The sequence below is a fragment of the Anser brachyrhynchus genome, assembly GCF_964034855.1.
Source record: "Anser brachyrhynchus genome assembly, chromosome: 4".
Classification (NCBI taxonomy): Eukaryota; Metazoa; Chordata; class Aves; order Anseriformes; family Anatidae; genus Anser; species Anser brachyrhynchus.
Window position 1 is genome coordinate 15,864,184 of NC_137698.1, and position 20,174 is coordinate 15,884,357.

At 47.1% G+C, this 20,174-nt stretch overlaps 2 protein-coding genes across 10 annotated transcripts in view; both read right to left on the bottom strand.

The window, feature by feature from the left end:
- RUFY3 (RUN and FYVE domain containing 3) overlaps window positions 1-12,730 on the bottom strand; it is a 55,856-nt gene extending 43,126 nt beyond the window's left edge. For 2 of the 8 annotated variants that reach the window (XM_080589211.1, XM_080589217.1), the window contains exon 1: window positions 4,201-5,142. In XM_080589211.1, coding sequence (XP_080445337.1) covers window positions 4,201-4,378 — 178 coding nt within the window. In that variant the 5' untranslated portion in view covers window positions 4,379-5,142. Of the gene's footprint in view, window positions 1-4,200; window positions 5,202-11,998; window positions 12,205-12,324 lie in introns of those variants that run through there. The other 6 variants (XM_080589210.1, XM_080589215.1, XM_080589212.1 and 3 more) reach the window with 6 other exon arrangements.
- A 4,402-nt stretch (window positions 12,731-17,132) lies between these two features.
- On the bottom strand, window positions 17,133-18,882 carry UTP3 (UTP3 small subunit processome component). 2 transcript variants are annotated; one of them, XM_080589225.1, is made up of 2 exons: window positions 18,600-18,882; window positions 17,133-18,551 (listed from the first exon to the last, which is right to left on the bottom strand). In XM_080589225.1, the coding sequence occupies exons 1-2, from the start codon at window positions 18,828-18,830 to the stop codon at window positions 17,205-17,207; spliced, it is 1,578 nt and encodes a 525-aa protein (XP_080445351.1). In that variant the 5' UTR covers window positions 18,831-18,882; the 3' UTR covers window positions 17,133-17,204. The 2 variants fall into 2 exon arrangements, with proteins under 2 accessions (XP_080445351.1, XP_080445350.1); XM_080589224.1 differs by having other exon boundaries at window positions 17,133-18,882.
- Between the last annotated feature and the right edge of the window lie 1,292 nt (window positions 18,883-20,174).

The following is a 20,174-nucleotide window of genomic DNA, read 5'->3' on the forward strand; positions in this document are numbered from 1 at the left end:
TCACATGTATTCCTTCTGCTCTCAATTACAAGCTGCTCTCATGAGGATTAAAATTTCCATTGCTCTAACGTGAAGCTCCTCGTAAAGAATGATTATTCAAAGCAGAAATTTGCCATGCTGTAAAACAATACAAGACCATTTTGCACTTACTACGTTGGCCCAAAAGTTCAGATCTGTGTTGACTCTTATCTCTGCATGCATGCTTGAATGAGCAACAGAAAATATAAGATGTTTTTCCACACCTCTGTCCCTAAGGATGCCTAAACTGTTATATATATTGCAAACAAACAAGAGTCTAATAGCCACCAGTGCCACACCTCATCACTTTGGTATAGAACAAAAGTTTTGACTTCCTACTTAAGACCCATTGTTTAAAAATATGGGTATTTCTAGGCCAAGCAGACTTATACTTTATAGCAAAACAAGCTTATTTCACGTCCAAAGAACTGTTTCAAAAGAAAAGGAAATGCTTTCATTGTTAAACTGCAGCATTCCTATTACATGGTATCTTGAACACATACAGTTGCAAGAAACTCCCTAACTGTACTGATGAATCTACATTACTGCTACCCAACTTGAGGAACAACTCAGTTTTGCTCTGCATTATGCTATCAAACTCCAACTCTATGGCAAGAAATGAAACAGCCCCAGATTTTCTTCTCAGACCAGAACCCATCTCCCAGCACAACTGGGCTTGGTTTTACTGGAAATCAACATCACTACAGGAAGATGCCTACTGTTTTTTAACATCAGTGAATACAACTGTGTTTACCACTAGGTCCTGAAATTACTAGCTCCCTCCCTGCCCCTCCAACTCCAAGCAGAAAACTGGCCTCAAGTTGGATTACTCCAGCGAGGGCTAAGGCCAACAGATTCCTGAGGAAAGGGCTGGCAGCAGGTTTGGCCTCAAAAATAAGCGCCAGCTGCCTCTCTGCTTAGGGAACTTTCAAAGCAAGATCAGGAAGCACAGCAACCTGCCTCTAGCTCCCCCTAACACCATATTTCCACAATCTGGCACTATTTAAACTTGTCTTCCAATGTCTCTCTCTTACTGAAATCGAAATGCAGGGGTTTGATGAGGGATATCAAACCAGAGTGAACAAGAATCACTTCCTTTAGCTTCCTCTTGTACATTTAAACCCTATTTCCTAAGTCATCTGCTCTAAAGCATCAATAAAAAAGCAGTAATAAAAGTAACAGCTAACAAGTCTCCTTTCATGGGAGAGGAAAAAAAAAACCTGCAGCTACTTGTTTAGCAGCAATCCAGTTTTCTGTTACTTTACTTGTTTAGCCCTGCCTTTGGTATAACCACAACAACGACAAAATCTTTAAAAATACAGAAATTGAATCTCACACCATAGCCAAAAATTGGGAGCAAAGCTTGAAGGTGTAAGGTCTGTAAGAGTTATTGGTTTAAAAACAAAATAAGGGAACCCAGAAGGTGCAACGGGAGACCCCCCGGTCTCCCATGGAATTCACTGAGTCATCACAGGGCACCTCATGAGAGCAGCCCCGACGAGTCCAAATTCGTGAGACTCAACTCTTATTTTCCCATCACATTTTCAGCCTTCCCCATCCTCTCTGCTGTTCTGTTCGTGACCCTCTGTCTTGTCTCCTTACTTTTCCACTGCCCAGAGCTGCCGTCTCCCTCATTCCCAGGTCCTCCTCTCGCTGTGACGTGACGGGCGGGCAGTTCTGGGTGCAGACGGCTGTGATGCAAGGCCAGGAGCACGGCTTCTGCTCATCCCCAGCACAACGATGTGGGAGGAGGAGGAGGAGGATGGCGGGATGGCTGCTTGTGGGCAGGGGAAGGGGGCACAGCAGGTCGCAGAGCAGAGAGAGGCTGGAGGCAAAACCTCTCTGGGAGCAGCATGAACTGAAGGACAGTAACCTGGGGCTTCAAATCCTTCTTTCAAGCAGGATGTTGGATGTGCAACTGCAATATATTCTTTTTATTTGTTATTTTACACGTCTTGCTTCGTAGGAAAAAAATGCTACTTCTTGTTATGCCTTTGGCAGAACCCTAGGGCTTTTTTTTCTTCACAGTCCCTACATTTCTGCATCAGTGTTATAGAGCTATTTCAGAACAAGCCAGCCCCAGCTCCGCTGCTTTTCCTCTCAGACAAGCACTTGGTGTTTGCAAGCCCCGTCATCCCGTCCCCTCAACCCTGGCACGCACCGAGGACACCAAAGCAGTGCTGATGCAGTAACTGCAGTTTCAACACAAGGGATCAAGCTGTGTCAGCTTTCTTATTATGAACACTTCTCCCTGAGCTTATCTCTACTAAAAACATAACTTGGATCGAAAAAAAAAAAAAGTCTCTCCCTCCCAACAAGCAACTTTAAGTTATGAATGTATAAATAGCTGCATCAAGGTCATTATGACAGAGCACTCTTTTTACTAATTTTTGACATGCAAATGAAATAATGTTGCAGTGAAATGAGCAAATGCTATTTTTCAACTCTCTCTGGTACCTGCAAGAGAGTGACTATAATTACAGTTTAAAAAGCAATTATTTTTGTAGTTTGGGGACGGGTTATTCTAGCCTTTGCCTTGTTTACAGAAACATGCAAGAGTGCAATCTGTAGTCTACAGGGACACGCTTTCAACATATTTGAGAAAGGTAATGCAGAGAAGCTTTATTACAGGAATTGGATTCATCTAAGCCTACCTTCCCCCCGAGTTTGGCCAGAGCGAGAAGACGAAGAAAGAAAAGATGCATACAAGAACAAGGACCTAAATAACGAACTCACAGTGCTACAGAAAGATTTTCTAGGCTATACCAAGAGCCCTAGACTGCTTTGATTATTTACTAATCACAGTGTGACAAACCAAAAGGGCAGTTACTGTTTATCAGAGAGGGAGGGAGAAGGACAAAGAGTAACAATCAATCCACCAACACAAGATGATGCTGCTAAAACAACCCAAAAATCGGAAGTCCAAAGCCACACAAGACTACGTCTATGCCACACACAAGACCATAGAAATGGGAAGTCAGCTGAATTACTGCACCCTTGGCTCACCCTGTACTGACTGCTCTGGCTCCATTTTCCTGAGCCTACAGCAGCTCTCTGAAAGGCTGGGATGTGCTTCAAAGGGAACGTCAGTCTCTGCTGTTTAAATCTCTCTCCACTACCACATATTTGGCAAGCAAATATGAACCAGAGGGCTGCTACCACAGAATTAAGTTTAAAGCTCGAGTCCTCCCCACAATTTAAGCTGCCTCATCCAGCAAGACAGCGATACAGTAAGAAGTTACTGAGTTGCTAAGCCAGCATCAAATAGGTCAAGCAGGACTACTTGGTGGGACTACACACTTCACTAGTTGCTGGAAAAGGGATGAAAGATGGAGTTCCCTCGCTGTATGACCGAAAGATGCTCAGCATCTGGCAAGGGGCACTCTGAACCCAGCAGTATTGGTGCTAAGTGACCATGGAAGCACTAGCTACCTTACAGTGAATTTCTGCAGGAATTTTGCATCTCCTCCTTCCCCGCTTCTTTACTGATAGGGCAATGCGTCGCCGTCCTCTTGGTGTGTTTTTTTCCTCCTCTCAGTTTTCACAAAGCTTTCAGTCCTTGTTTCACCTGACCTGGTATTAAACTGCTTTCACCATCAACCCAGATCACAAATCCTTTTCCAACAAAAAGCAAGATGTGTTACACCTGCACATTTCAGGCTTCTAAGCCATAACAAACAACAGCACGGCCAGCAGAAGTGAGCTGCAAGACTTGTGATGGTGTTATCACTTGACAATCAGCATAGCTGCGTAATCACTTGGGGCTTTCCAAAAACTACCCACCGGCCATGTACAGACAGAAGGCAGTATTTTGACAGTGTGCTCCAGCTGTAGAAGCTGACATTTGACAAATACAGCTATAAGATTAAAGTTGTGATTACAGATGTTATTGAATATACGACATGGTATGTTCCTTCCTGAGACACAAACCTGATCTTTCCTGATACACCTTAAAGAAAAACCACACAAGTCTGTCTCTGTTAAAGGGTGGATTACAAAGGACACACCAAATTCCAACAGCAATCTGAAGCACCGAGTCGGCTTTTTGATATGTTAGATGGTGTCCAGGTTCTCCAGGCAGGCCAAGAGCATCTCATCCCAGAGACACCCCCTCCCAACCTGTGCAGCGGCCGTAACAATGCGGCGGCTGCGGGGATCCCGAGGCAGGGAACCGGACCGTACCTTCGTGGGTAGGCTCTGGGTCGGGTGTCAGTGAGATGTCGTCCAGCTCGCGCAAGCAGAGCCATTCTCCATCCATCGACACTCGGAATTTGCAAAGATAGATGGTCTCCATGGCAGCCTGAGTGATCTTGTCTGTGGTGGGGGTTGGCATGTCGCTTTGAGGCGTCAGAGCAGACATGATGACTCAGCTGGTACAACAACAACAGGGGGGGAAAAAAAAATAAAAAGAAAAGCTTTCTGAAGAAGAAAAGGAGAAATACCTTGCTAGTATAGGACAGATATGCTCAGGATCGCACAGACTGCTTTGGCCTTTTCATATATAAAGCAAGGTAAAAACGCTGCTCCTTCACGCTCGACTCTTCCTCCCTCCTTTCCACCACTGTCGTTGTCTTCAGATATGCTGAAGGCTATTGATCCTAAGCAGCCACAGAAAACCTGACTTCCGCATCAAACATGAAAAAAATTATAAACAGAAGAAAATAAGCAGGAGGAAGAAAAAGAAGGGCTTCCTCTGACGACCACACAAACAAAAACAAAGGAAGCACAGAGAGGAGGATATCCAGGTTTGCTGAAATCAAGCTGCAGGTTCCTTTCTTCCCAGATAAGCCAGGGCAGCAAGTGCTGATAGGATTGGTTGTGCGCAGTAAGCAGGGTGTTGACCAAAATGGCTGACTAATGAACTGAACTGAAAATTCAGGCTCATGTGATCAGCTGCTCCGAGCGCAGGGCGAGCAATTCCCAGGATGCTTCGTAGAGGCTGCTGATGCAGGGACGGCAATTAGGCGCTCATCATCCGCAGCACCTCCTCGCCGGGCTCTGCCAGTCCATCCGGGAGCCAGCGCGACACGCCACACGCTACGGAGAGGCGCAGACCCGCGGCGCGAGGCACACAAAGAGGCGTTTGTATTCCTTTCACGCGCCCCGATGGCACCGGGTGAATGAAAAATAAGCACCTTTGTTTTCACAGGAGGCGCGCAAGTCGCAGCTTCATTTTAATTTTTGGTCACGCAACATTCTCAAAGGGAACTAAGATTCCTGACATATAAAAGTATTTTTAGGATGGATTTGTCATCTCAGGGAAACAATGGGGGGAAAAAAAAGACCCAGAGCTAAGCATTCCAGCGCTGTAGGATTAAGCTCTTCTAGAAGGGCACATGCACACGGAAGAACAATGAGGAAGAACAGCACAAAGAGAGGCACTCGACTCAATCTTACACTTAAAAACCTCATCTGAAAATGGGTATCTTGCTCAGGTGAGGCCCGCGAAGAGGCATTACCTCTCAGCAGGTAGAGGAAGGGGCTTCCAGTTTCTCACGAACCAGGTGAGAGCACTGCGTCGTCCTGCCGGCCCAGTCCCCTCGGTGCCCCCAGCCCCACCTCTAGGGCACAAGGAGCTGCGCTGGCCCCGAGTCAGCAGGCACCCTTCTTATTCCTAAGGTCACTGATTAACCAAGGCTCCTGACACAGCACCGTCACCCACTTGAACTGCGATATGAGGCAGTAATAAATTACTTTATCTTATTCCCGTGTGGCTCGAGGATATTGTGGAGAGCAGCTGGGTAGCATCTGAAATGGATGCCTCGTTCTCCCCCACCACACAAATCTGGTGAAAGCTGACTGTTCACCAAAAAAACAAATTGATAGAAACACGTGAACGATTAACTCAGGAGAACTTAGTTATTGGCCGTATGGTTTTTCCTTAAGAAACGCTCAAAAGGATGCGTGTCTATTTCTTAGCAATATGAAATACAATAATTGATCACAATAATTGATCGCCTGATGCAGAATTCAGAATGCCAACACACACAGACTTTTGAAAAAAAGCACCTATTCTGCCAAAAACTCATAAAACTGGCAAAAAACAGGAATCATGGTTGCTATTTCTAACAGTCAAGAGGAAGCAGTTGCTTTCCGTGAAAACTTCCTGCTTGGTGCAGAGCATTTTGACTCAGCAACTCTTTCTCCCCATTAGACTAGAACAAAGAGCCATGCAGCATGTTATTACAGCGATGCAAAGGAGAATTATTTCACAAATGACAACAGTCCCTATTGTTCCTTCTCCCTAGGAAAGAATGGGTTTTATAATCCACGCTGACAGCATTTTAACTCGGATTGTATTTATAAATCCTTTCAACAACAATCTCTGGTTTCAGCAGTCACATTTTAATACTTTTAAAACCAGTGAAAGTTGCCATATGCAAACAGGTACAGGAGAACAGCTGTTCACTTCACTCTTGCTACCTTTTGAAAGGACCTGAACAAACAGCAAATAAATTAAACCCTTGAAAATCAACCAAATACCATAAGCTATTCCATAAGCTATTATCTGACATATCTAACTGACAGTCTAACTATTTTCCTTTGGGAAAAAAAAAAACAACACAAACAACATCAGGTGTAACCCTGCAGCTCCCATTTCACAACAAAGGTCTTCCACTGATTCAGCATTGACAAGTGACCCATATAGTGGGACCACAGTTGAAGTTTGTTTAAAAATTAACCAACTGCTCTATTTGTTTTCTTTCATGCCATTTGCTGCTTCTTAGCACGAAGAAATAAAAGAAGCCAGTCTGTCCCTTTCAGCTCAGTTGCATTTTCAGGCTCCCTTATGCAATCAATGTTCCTGCTGTAGAGACTGCATAGGGATATTTTATTAAAGAAAACGGAAGTAATTCCAAGTATTGCCCAGCTCTGAAAATTTTCAGTGTATTAGTATCTCTTACATAAAGCAGAGCTTTGGACAGAGCATACCACCTAGCAGATTTTGAACAACTGCCAGCTTAAAAGAAACAGAGCTACTTCACCTATATAAAACTTCTACTCCTTAAGGCACAAAATCATTATCATCTATGCAGATACCTAAAAACTGATTTTTTTTTTTTAAAGACAAGTACAGAATTTCTTTTTCAAGTTGATTTTTTTTTTCCTTACGGAGTTCTGATATGGGTATTTGAATAGCTAAGAACTCCTCACCTGCCCTGAGAAGATAGCAATCTCCAAGTTTTAGCACGACTGAATTCACACCCACAGAATGAAAACAGAGAACTTCGCTTTCAAACACCACTTTCAGGGTAGGCTAAAACAAGTATCAAGAATGCTTTAAAAAAAAAAAAGTCTATATGTCAGTTACAGCACTGTTGGAAAATGAAGGATATACTCATGAAACAAGCAAACAATGTCCCCCACCCCACCACTAACAGCAACAAGCAAAAATCTCACATGAACTATCCCGTGATTTACTGACCTGACAGCCTTTTACCCCACCTGGAAATCAGGATACTAAACCTACACCCCCACCCCATCCTGTGCTTCAAAGCTACAAATCAACAAAGAATCTTATAAAGCAACAGTGTCAAATATTTGTAGGCTTCATAAAGCATTTGATAAAAATCCCCTGCAACTCCATGCTGAGCGCTCAAGCTTCAGGAAGGTTCAAAGAGTGGTCAAAAGACAGAAGAGGACCAAGGGTAAGTATAAATGAAGAGGAGGTTAGTAACACACAACCACTTTCTGAATCTCAGACAAGTCAGGCGGCTTTGACTGGTCTTACAAAATTCTAATATTAACTACGTGATGGCAAAGCAGAATAGAGGCTTTAACAGGTGACAAAATGCAGCAGTTTACAAAAACGTTTGTGTTTTAGGACTTAACCATCTGAAAGCAAACGATTCCACCAGCCAGAAGCATTTCATATCTCAGTTGTACTAGAAAATATTCCTAATTTATTCAGCTTTTGAAATGAAAATGATCTAAGCAATAAAAAACAAACAAATCCCCAAAGCACCTTTTGGACTCCAGGGGGCACCTTTGGGTGGAGTTTTACTGCCAATGCCAGGAAATCCAGCCTGCAACCAAGCTGACTTAGCATCCTTACGAGAAACCTTTCCCTGATTGCTGCGTAGAGATTGCACAGCAGCCATACAACAAAGAGGCAAAGTTGGCAATGAGATTACTGCTTCAGATGACTGCACTATTTCTGGTTATTTAAGATTGCAGGAGACCACAGAACCATAAAAAAGCCAATAGTACTATGCAAATGGGAACCACTTCTGAAGGAAACTGTTGGTAACAGCTCAGATGCACCACTGAGCTCTAAAATAGCTGCTCAGAGCATCTCGAAAGAGTACCATATCAGAGGTAACTTCACGCAAAAAGGATACAAATTATGATGAAACACAAGCTTTTGTATCACAGTGTAAGACGAGCGTGAATCATGAGCAAGTTCGTGCAAGTTTCTCCAAAAGCCTGTAACCTCTTTGTGGCTGCTGCACACATCAGACAGCCTGTCAGTCTGGTCCAGCAAGGCAGCTCCCACACATCTAAGTGAAAAAAATCTGGTCTTCCTATTTTCTGCCCATGCTCTTTCCTGATACGCAGAAACCTCTTCCTGGCAGACCTATGAACATGACTCCTCCTCTCGTGCCACCTCTCTTTCAGGCTGTTTCTGACACTTCTGCCAGCACAGACACACACGCATACCTCACCTAACTGTGGCACTTTGAACGCTGCATGCCAAAAAAACACAAACAGGCAAAAGACAATGTAATGAGCTGGAAACCAGCAACAGAATTTCTCAGCTCCCTGAACACGCGATAAACTTTGTTTTCTACCTACTGGGAAGTAGAGATATTTAAGGATTTAAATACTTGACATAGCTGAGGGTACAATTAAGTAACAGGAAAGAAAAGTCTACTTGAAGTATTGTATCTGTCGGGCTTTGAGTGGGAGCAAGGAACTTTGTTGTTTTTTTCCCTCCTCAAAGACAGCACGATCAAGTTGCTTTTATAGCATTTAAGTCTTCCGAGGATTCACTACAGCTCAGCATGTTTAAGTAAGTCTCCCTCTTGTTCTCTGTCTGGAACCATCTGTATCAAAAAAAGCAGGTGCTGCTGGCATTAAAAGCTTTTGCAGTCTCCTTCCCTTAGCAGCTCTCATCTTGACCTGACATTTGCCATCATCTCACCCCTCTCACCTTGTAAATAAAACTTGGATAAGAAGGAGAAAAATCAGTCCTGGAAAAACAGGAAAAAAAAGAAAGCACGAGACAAAGCTGATACAGAAAATAATAGTTATAACAGTAAGAGTGATAACTACTCTTACAAGTTCATTCTTTGTCACCACAAATGTTAGTTGCTGGGCTTCACATCACCGGCACCACACAGCTTGCTCCACCGCCCTGGTAGCACGAGGGTGATGCTGCTGCCTGGGCACGAATAATGCTTTAGTTGGTTTCTACCCATGGAAGCAACAGTCGTACACAGAATCCCGTGAGGCCACCGCTCCCCACGAGAACCCTAACGGAGCTACAAAGGCTGCAGCTACTTCACCAATAGCAAATATGCTCTTCTAAAATTTTCAAGTATGGAATTAAACAGCTCTACAGGCCCCTTCTACCCTGCAGAGATACCTCTCTCAAGAGAACAGTTACATGACTGCGTCATGACAGGAAATAAAAAGACTACCTCAAATAAACCTCCAAAACATCCTGCACTACTGACTTTTCAGGGAGTTGATCACTGCCTTCACTGTAAGAGGCTAATGTCAATAAAGAGTAATTACTTTCATTACTATTTGTGGAAATGACAGGCTTCAGGGCACTGAAGGAAGGAACTCATGATCTGGCAGGAACCGTCTTTCACTTAAAACTCTCCTTTCACTTTACAGCTATGTAGGGAGGGATTAAGCATTCACAGAGTACATCACGTTTTCGTAACACAGGCACATCATGCAAAAAAAAATTTCTTCACACTCCCCGGTTTATCTCAACTCCAAAAATAACTAAAGCACTGAAGAATCAAGGGAAGCAGACATGAACAATCACTTCAGGTACTATTGCAGAGCAAAGAAAAGCAGACCAAAAATAGTCGATGCTAAGCAGTCACATGCTATTGCAACATGAACTCACAAAGTTTGAGAAGAGCCCGTGAAACAGGCCAACGGGTTTCCCCAGTAACACAAGCAGGACAATCTTGATAGCCCGGCCATCACTAATGACACCACACCTCAAGGCTGCAGAGTAACAGCCATCTAGAGCAGATGCAGCAAGCGATGACACCTGCAAGGCCAGGTACTCTACAGGTAGCTGAGACTCAGTTCAGCACTCAAACACACAAAATGCTTTCTGTTGCAGAGCTGAGCTCTACCCACTGCTTTAACATCAGTCCCGAAGCAGCAAGCAAACAAGCGAAACTCTGCAGCAGGATCCATTGCTCCTGCTGCTCAGCGATGAGCAAATGAGAGCTGCTGTTTCAGAGACATGAGAACCAAAAAAAAAAAAAAAAAAACCACCCACAGAACAACAGGCATGATGAAAAAGTTGATTTGCAGACAGGACACCCCCCGGGAGAAACAGATCAGAGTCCATGACACTGTGCAAATGGCTTATGATTCCTGTTCCCTTCATACCCAGCTGTGTCAGTCACTGAGCAGGCTTCGACACGATATTGCACAGGCAGATATTACCTCTGAGATAAGAATGAGCAAGGGAGACTCCAGATATATTTTACAATGCTTTTTTCCACATAGTCTATATGAATATCCGCTGCAGAGTAACACCAACACAAGGGATAAAGCATTGCTCAGCTGATGAGTGTGTACACTAACTCCTTGTGATCTTGAACAAACGTGCCTCAGCCTCACCACATCTACGCAGAACCCCTCCTAGAAAGGTACTAGAACAATTAAGCAGTTTGAACAGTACAAGCACGATAGCAAAGACTAAATAAATATTTTTAAACCCTTCAGAGAATTCTTTTCTCTGTCACGAATAGCTCACTCCCTTGCACGCACATCACACAGCTACAGAGTGTGAAGATTTCCTGATTAGTAGACACTTTTTAAAAATATCTTGGTTTTGAGAGGAAGTTAACAGTTGAAAATGACGAGTCAGGAGGGAGGGATACTTAGTCCGCAGAAAGAGATCTGCGACCAGAGAGAGCCCTTCATATAACTAAGAACAAAGGTGGGTCACTTCACCTGCTCTTTACATTACAGAAATTAATTTATCTCACTGGTTATAGCTTTGCTGACTAATAGTTTAAATAATGTACATTACCTTCAGAAGGAGTAAAACCCAACGAAGATACCTTCCCCCAAATCATCAGCTATTGTGTGAGTGAATACACACCTGAGATGCAGCCAGAAGAAAATAAAACAAAGGTAAAAAGCTGTCACCCGTGCCCAGGCACAAGCCCAGAAGATGACAAAGCTACAGGCAATTTTCAAGATGGATGGATAAGGGAAAATCTCTGCTATACGCACCCCTATGCATAGTTTTTGTTTCTAAAACACACCCATTTCGCACTATTTCAGTTTATTCAAATGCACTGCAAGAACATCATAAAGATCACCGTGAAGCTGAAAACAGCTTCCCACCCAGCACACCCCACAGGAGAGAGCACACGTAGCAAAACACTTTGGCCTCGCCTGGCACCCAGAACAAATACCCTCTGCCCCAGCACAAGGAGGAAGCCCCAGTGGGTGTTTTCCATCTCCTAACCACATCGTGAGGCAGGGCTGGGCTGTTAGGCTTCAAAGAACTATTAACATTGGAAAAGACCTCCAAGATCATCTGGTCCAACCACCCCCCTACCACCACTGTCACCCACTAAACCATGTCCCCGAGCACCACGTCCAACCTTTCCTTGAACACCCCCAGGGACGGTGACTCCACCACCTCCCTGGGCAACCCGTCCCAACGCCTGACTGCTCTTCCTGAGAAGAAATGTCTCCTCATTTCCAACCTGAACCTCCCCTGGCGCAACTTGAGGCCATTCCCTTTAGCCCTGTCGCTGGTTACCTGTGAGAAGAGGCTCCCCACGGCTGCACAGCTCTCAGAGGAACGGTCCCGAAAGGAGAGAAGACCCCACGAACGTGTCTCCAGAGCAGTGCTCTGGCTGCGTTTGGGGTGCAGCACACCTCCCCTAACCGGAGGCACACACGTGTGCTGCCTGGGGAGCGGCGATGCCACGACGGCACCTCCCCAACCCCACTCCCCGCAACCCCGCCAGCTCAGGGGGCGCTCAGGGGGGGACCCCCCGCTCCCTACACCCCCAGCACCCCGATCCACGCCGGCTCGGGAGGGAGGAGGGCAAAAGGGAGGCTCCCGGCCCCGAGGCTACTCACGGGCGCCGGCGGCTCCCTCCGGCCCCGGGTAGCTCAGCAGCAGCACGGGCAGGGCGGCCCCGCCGCGGGGCGCCGGGGGTCTCCACACGCTGGGCGGCGCGGCGGCGCCTCCATGGCCGGGGTAGAGGAGGAAGAAAGGCGGCGAGGCTGGGGGCGGCGAGGCTGGGGGCGCCTCGTCCTCTTCTGCCGCCGCCGGGCCGGGCTCGTCCCGCTGCTCCATGGCGGGGGGCAGCTCCCCGCCGCCCCCGTCCCGGCAACTTTCGGCCACAAGCGGCGCCCGCTCCGCCTCCGCCATCGCCGCCCCGGGCCGCGGCTCCGCCCCGGTGGGGAAGCTGGGCCTGTGCCGGCCTCCGGCCTCCGCCCACGACCGGGCCCGGCGGGTGGTGGCGGCGAGCCCGGCTGCTGTGCCGCCCCCTTTCCCCTCGAGTAGGGGTAGGGGGAATGGCCTAGGAGTAGGGGGAACGGCCTCAAGTTGCGCCAGGGGAGGTTCAGGGTGGAAATGAGGAGACATTTCCTCTCACAAAGAGCAGTCAGGCACTGGAACGGGTTGCCCAGGGAGGTGGTGGAGTCACTGTCCTTACGGGTGTTTAAGGAAAGGTTGGACGTGGTGCCTGGGGACATGGTTTAGTGGGTGACAGTGGTAGTGAGGGGACTGTTGGACCAGAAGATCTTGGAGGGCTTTTCCAATGTTAATGACTCTGTGATTCTAAATCCCCACGTCCCCACCACAGGAGGCGGTCACAGAAGCCAGGCTGTGGCTATGGCACGAAGCAGGCAGCCCCAGCCTCCCAGATAAAACACCACTGCCCTGCTAGGGACAGCTGTGGTTCAAAACGAGCCACTGCCCCTTCCACCTGCATTCCCCATGTAGCTGGCAAGTGAGCGGCAAAGAATGGAGAAAGCAGCCTGGGGAGGTGCGGGGCTGCCTCAGCTGCTGCAGTTCACTGGGCTACGAGCTTCATGGGGAAACGTGGATTTTAATCTGTGGAAATGCACATTTTAATCTGGGGAAACAATCTCCAGGAAGTCAGGTACCCACATGTGTTAACTTATCTGTAAAGTCAAGCCATTCCCCTACCTCTTGCCTCCCCCTCGCTTTCCGGAGTGCAAGATCTCACTGACAACAGCATTTTCAGATCCTTTGACAAGAGGTGACAACACAAACTCCAAATACAGTCTTTACCATTAAAACAAACACATTGGTGGTACCCCATAGGAATCTCACCTCAAAGACAGCCTTTAGAAAGGCAGCAATAAAGAATTTTCATTCAGGCAGGGCTTTAAATGCGGACCACAGTGTTGTCAGCAGAGGGAGAATGCCAATCTGCCAGTTTTTAAAGAATATCCTGTTTATTCAGTATACTTAGGTCAGACTGAAATAGGCTGCTTTTTTTTTTTTTTTTTTTTTTTTTTTTAATCTCACATAACAGTTGCAAAACCGAAGCTGAAAAGGCAACTGATTGCTGGAGACTTTTCTGTAGCGCTGCCCCAAGTCATGCAATATGTTGCAGCTAATTTAACAGATGCTTTAATCCCTTTCAGAAATCCAAACGTTTGGTTTTGAGATTTGTATTTGCCAGTGCTAGCAAGAGCAAAATCATGTCCAAACTGTTGCTGATAGCAAACAATGGGAGACAACTATGAAAGCCTTGACAAAATTAAAGCAGTAGCAAATGTACTTCCTTCTGAGTTATTGAATACATTTTCCTTACCCTGCACAAACAGAAATTTTACGTTGTGACACAGAAAGCACTGTCCAACTCTCTGCCCTTGGATTTTTTCAGTTCCAGCTTCCAAAGGCAAGCCAGGCTTACTCTGGATGCAACTACTGGAAGAAGGAAAAACAAAACACAAAACAGTGTTAGCCATGAACTTGCCCCACTTATTTTCCTAACCATGATCCGTGATACCTCCCCATCTTTCACATGCATCTGTTTTAACAGGGGTCTTCAAAAACTATTTACCATCAGGGATTTCCTTTCAGCACTAAACATCTACTAAACATTTCTTAGAGCAATGCTACGGTGTTCCCCCTCCCATGGCATTTATAATCACAGCCTTCTCATGATTACTCATACATAAAACCATACTGGAAAGAACTATTTATGGCTTCGTCCAGTTTCTGAACCAACCAACTGAACAAAATGCCATGTTTAATCTTCATTAAAACGAGTTGGTGCCGCAGACCTGGGAGATGAGCTGGGCCATCTGCTGGCTGCCTGCGGTGGGCACGCTGACACGCCGCACTTGCCCTTGCTTTTAGCTTTAATCTCGACGTTTCTGGAAAGCGAGCCTGTAATTGCACCATAACATATATCCCTTATTTATTGCTCAGATGGAAGCTGCCAGAATTTTGCTTGCCAGCTGCCTAAAGCTTTTCGAGGGAACACAAAACCACCTCGGATACTTGCAGCTTGCCTGCCTGTCTGCGGAAGCGCGTCAGTCCCTCATTTTTGCACAAAGTGCGAAACGTGCACGAGCAGATGCTGTAGTAATGAGATCAGTTAGCATCTCTGCGGGATGTTTTTCACATCCCGTGTGATGCCTGCCAGGAAACACCGCTCCTCTCTTGAAAAACCACCTGAGCTGCTTTTTCCCCAGCACATAAGCTTTCACTGGCCAAAAGCGTAGCTCAGCATCATCACTAGTGGCCTCCATCATGATCCCAGTGCAGAATTAATAGAAATGGTTTCGTTTTGGGAAAAGCACCAGTTCCCTCCTTGGTAAGGCTTAGGCTAGTTTCTCATTTTGGAGCAGACTTGTTATGTTTCACATGACTACCCACTCATAGCCATGCATTTTTCTCTGGGAGCAGCAAGCAGCGAATGCTGTTGATTGCAGCTCACAGTACGAGAGAGCAAGCACCCGGGAAGAATGTCTTCATCCCCAAGGCCAACAGGTTACACTTCTCGCCTGAGGCCATCTGGTCAGACAGGGCATCGCTCAAATGAAAAGGCATTTTCAGTGACCTCTTCAAGCAAGCCATGCATTTGCCTGTGTGATGCTCTTGCAGAACAAGGGTTTGACATGTGCCTCTTAGACCCAGCTTCCCCAGAGAAGCCAGCCGCAGGGCCTCAGACAACAATTTTCACCTTCTAGCAGTCGATGCTGGGACTTTGGGATGTGAGAAATGAATCCTTACCCTTGCAATCACCTCCACCCTTTCCTCTCCCCATGTAGAGACCTCCTACCAGCACAGACAAGACCAGCACTGACCAGAAACACCAAATTCTTCTTCTCTGCTGCCATCAACACTCCTCAGGCGCTTACAGTAGTTTCTACTACCCCTTGCCGTGCAAAATGCCTTGGCTCTGCAGGCAGGCAAAGACCTCCCGGTCAATTGCATGGAGGGGATCAATTCACAGTGAGCTGGTTTCTACGGAGCAGGGGTTTATTGCTTTCCGTATTTTTTTAAAGCAGTGTTTAACTGCTGTTTTGCCTACGAACAGCAGGGGGCAAACGAGTACAGGACCATTAAAGTCAGCAGAACTTGTCATTTCAACATTTAGCCGGGTGCATTCTTATGCTGAACTGAGTTCTTTCCGAAATTGGGACATACAAAGGCTACAAAAAGCCTCCCTACTTCAATTCCCATCTGTCCAGCCTATGTTTGTTCTTTTTTCACCTCTCCCTTTAAGAATCAGCTTTAAAAGTTAACAAAACTGTCTCCAGTCAGCAATCAAGAATGTTCCTAGCAGGAAAAGGCTTAGGATGGAAAGGTTTGCAACAAATGCTATGGAAGCACTTTTCATGTGCAGAAAACAAGCAGTGTCTGCATGTTTTAAGTAAAGTGCCTAGCCTGTTGCAGGTTCACCACTACACATTCATATTTTGGCTTCCCTGAGACTATCGCAATAAACACTAGCTACACTGGTGCTTCCATGACAGGAAATGGTTGTTACTAACTAGACAACTGTCCCCCTTAAGGGAGTTCACGTGGCAAACAGACAAGAGTGCCTCTCAAGTGGTACTGGTACCCAAATAAGATGCGGGCTCACTGAAGCAGATCGCAGCCACATATGCACGTCTTACCTCAAGACAGTGTGACACTTGTAAGCTTCACGAGCAAGAAACCAGTCACTCCTCCTTCATGTGAACTGAAAGTGCCCCCATCAGTTCCCAGCAAGAATTTATTTCAGTGCCAGGTTAGATGTGTTTTCCCACCAGAGGGAAGTAATCAAAACATGTTGAAAATTTACCTTCAAAGTGCAGGCTACGTTATGTCTTACCAACTTGTCCTGCAGCAATGCCATGTTAAACATACAACTGTGTAACAGTTAGGAAATTTATCATAGATGAAGTTAATGTATTCATCATAGGTAAGTAACTATGCAATCCAGAAGTGTCCTTGCTTTGCCTCTCACTGAATTCAGGAGCAGGTGAAATAGCATCTCAGCCATCTGGGATTTAGCTAACAGCTTCCTGCTTTGCTACTAAATTAAAATGATTTAGGAGGGTAAGAACAGTTGATTCTTACATGTATGAACACAAGGATGAGTTAATCAGAGCACGAACTAGAGGAAATACCATAACCATGTATCTGTAACCCTACACAGTAAAAAGAAAGTAAGAGGACAAGGCCATAAGGAGGAGGTGGTGGTGACAGCTGCACAAATCCCATTCTCACCCCACCCTCGGCAGGATGCCCCCTTCCTTCCCCCTCTGCTCTCATCCCACCTGGCCCATTCCCTTCCCCTCACCTGACACACCCCTTGTAGCCTCTCAAAGCCGGTATTTACAGCACAGAAAAACAAGCAAACAAAAAAAAAAATCAAAGAAAAAAATCCCACTTAAAGATGAAAACCACACATTCTTTAACAAAAATTTTATTGCATTCAAAACTGTTACTTGCAGCTCTCTGAAACAGAGAAAAATAAATTTCACTGAAGCTTTCTGCTTTTCTTAACCCCGGCACGAATGCCGGACAGCTCCCCGCCGTATCGGTGCATCTCTGTCCGAACTTCACGGACCTGGCCCTTCCGGCGAATCTTGGCCCGCCGAAACTTCTCCCGGTGCTTGACCCTGGGGTTGCGATCAATCTTCTTCCTCCTGGGGGTGAGGCCTTTGTTCTTGATCATCTGATAGGTCACGCCTCTCTTTTTATTTGGATCCTCCTCCTCCAACGGTTCTTCTTCGAGCATGTCCTGGTCTTCCGTTCTCTTCCTCTTGAGTTTCAGCTTATCCTCCATCAGCTTATAGTATTTCAGGGCAGCCTCTTCATCCAGGTCAGACTTGTCTGCCTGTTCCTCAGCAGCAAGACGGCCGTTAGCAAGTGCAGAAGCACGTTTTGGTTTGTTTTTCCTGGCAGCCAGATATAGAAGCGCCGGAAACTTCTTCTGCTCTCGCAGTTTTTCTTCCTTCTTATCGTAATAGTTCCTCAGGAGCAGGCGAACCTGCGAGGATAACCTCTGGTCTATCACAGCCAGGTCATTGATGATATTTCTGTAAGCGACCAACCGCTCAATGACGGGGTGACTGTGAGCTGGCATTCTCTTTGACTTTAAAACCAAATAGAAACTGATATTGGCGCAGTAATTCAGGTAGATCCGATACTTCATCTGCAGATAGCGGCTGCCCTTCCCCTGAGGGATAACGCCGCTTCTGACCATTTCCAGCAGTGGCTGCAGCTCATCTTTGAGCTCCATCAGCTTGACTTCAAAGTCCTCAATCAGATGCAGGAGCTCAGGGGACTCCTGCTTCAGTAGCTTCAGCTGCTCCTTCTTGGAAAGGGCCTGCAAATCCTTGGCAATCTTCTGCCCCTTGCTGTCGTGGGTTTTCTGCTGCCCCGCCACGTAGCCCTGGATCACATCCAGCCCATAATCATCCTCCCCCAGGTCCTGCACCAACCGCCTCTGGATGACTTGAGCCTCCTGCTCCTCTTCCTCCTCCTCAGCATCGACCTCTTGCTGGCTACGCTTGCCCTTGGCCTGGCCGTCGCTCCCATAGTCCGTGTCGTAGTAGAGCTGCTTGCGGCGGCCCCAGGACAGCTCGTGGGGGAGCTTGGTGTCCTTGCTGCGCTCTTCCAAGTCGCTTTCCATGGACAGGTCCTCATCTTCATCCTCCTCATCCTCCTCTGCGCTGCGATCCACATAGAACTCAGCTCCCTCCTTCTCTTCCTCACCACCGTCACCCTCCTCCTCCTCCTCCAGCTGCAGCCCCAGCACTTCTTCCTCCTCTTCCTCCTCCTCCTCCTCGTCCTCCTCCGGCAGCTGCAGCCCCAGCACCTCCTTCTCCTCCTCCTCCTCGTCCTCCTCCGGCAGCTGCAGCCCCAGCACCTCCTCCTCCTCCTCCTCGCTCTCCCCGGCCTCCTCCCCGCTCTCCAAGGCCGCCATCACCGCCTGGAACTGCGCCTCGTGGAAATCCTCCACCTCGTCCCCCAGCCCCTCGGGCCCTACGTCCCCGCGGGGCACCACCACCTCCTCCTCCTCGTCCTCCTCCTCCTCGCCTCCATCGCGGCCGGCGGGTTGCGGCGGGGGCCGCAGGACGGTGCCGCGCCGCGTCCTCATGGCGCCGCCGCTGCCGGCTCAGGCCCGGCCTCCACCGCCCCTTCCGCTCCGCTGCCGCTCCCGTTCCCCTCCGCTCCTCGGCCCCCGGCGCGGTGGTTCCCCCTCGGCCTGTGCGCGCTCGCGTGGGTTTGAACGCAGCTGGCCGTCCAAAAGTGTTTGGTTTTTTTTTTAGCTTAGCTGATGGGTACGCGAAATGGTGCCAGATGTGAGCTTATTGTGCCATCTGCGCGCTTATTAACGGAAATTTCTCGTTACTTCCCCACAGCCAGGCCAAAGTTTCAGGGAGAAGTGCTTGAAAACCTCCCCTGAGCTATGTGTATTATCTCTCCAGCTCTTCACCCTTACTAAATTGCTTCTCTGCCAGAATTTGGGCATCTCCTGGTAGTAAGCATTGCTGGGGCTGTTTGAGCAGCACCCATGCTCCTTGGATCACCCTTCATATGCCAGCGAATCCAAGCAGGGCATCAGTAAAGGAGCAGTGTGGATTTTCAGCAGCAGGGAAGCCCTCATCAGGAGGGTTTTTCAGGTTGTCTATACTCCTTCAAACTTACATTCACGTCCTGGATGGCTGCCTGTTTGTTTCTGGCATCAGGCATGGAGGGCCTGGCCCGGCCTCCCCCAGCTTTCCACTGGGAAAATCGAATTAATACCAAGCCACATGGAAGCGGTCTGTTTGGAAGTAATGCGGACAGCCACGTCACAAGAGTAGAGGGAGTAAGTAAAGAGTTTGCGGTAAAGAGTTCAGTATGATCTGACACCCCCCCCGCCCCGAGTCTGATAAATTTGGCAGCCACACAATCCCAGGAAGAGAAGTTCTGTGCAGAAGCAGCGCAGGTGCTTTTTTCTAGCCACAGAACAGGTGCAGTTTTATTTATAAATAGTCGTGTCCAACTTCCTGTGGAAAAAGTCACACTGGGCAAATATTGACGTTAACTAAAACAAGAGGATGGGGTGCAACTTCACTCACTTTTTGGTGCTTCACTTGGATTCTGACAGATTTGATGGCAGACCAAGCTCAGTTATGAGCCTTTGTCCTGACATGCTCAGCTTTTCCACCTAGTCACCTCTGGGTCAAAATTTTCCATCCTTGCTCGCACACAGAAGATATGTTTTGCCTCAGACAAAGACACCTTATCCAAATCCATCAGTGCCAATTTTCAGATATCACCTCCTCTGGATACAGGCCTGTGTCAGAGACAGCAATAAAAATGACTTGGTTTTGATAAGTGAGACATAATATTCGCATAGCTTGTTACTCACACATTGGTAGAAATTCTTACTTTGTACTATTGGCCACTAAAATACAACCGTCTTTGCTGATCAGACTTTGTAATCTGCCTGCTT

Bases quoted from the DNA above. Each gene is read 5' to 3' on its own strand.
- UTP3 (XM_080589224.1), bottom strand. From the start codon at position 18,830: ATGAGGACGCGGCGCGGCACCGTCCTGCGGCCCCCGCCGCAACCCGCC.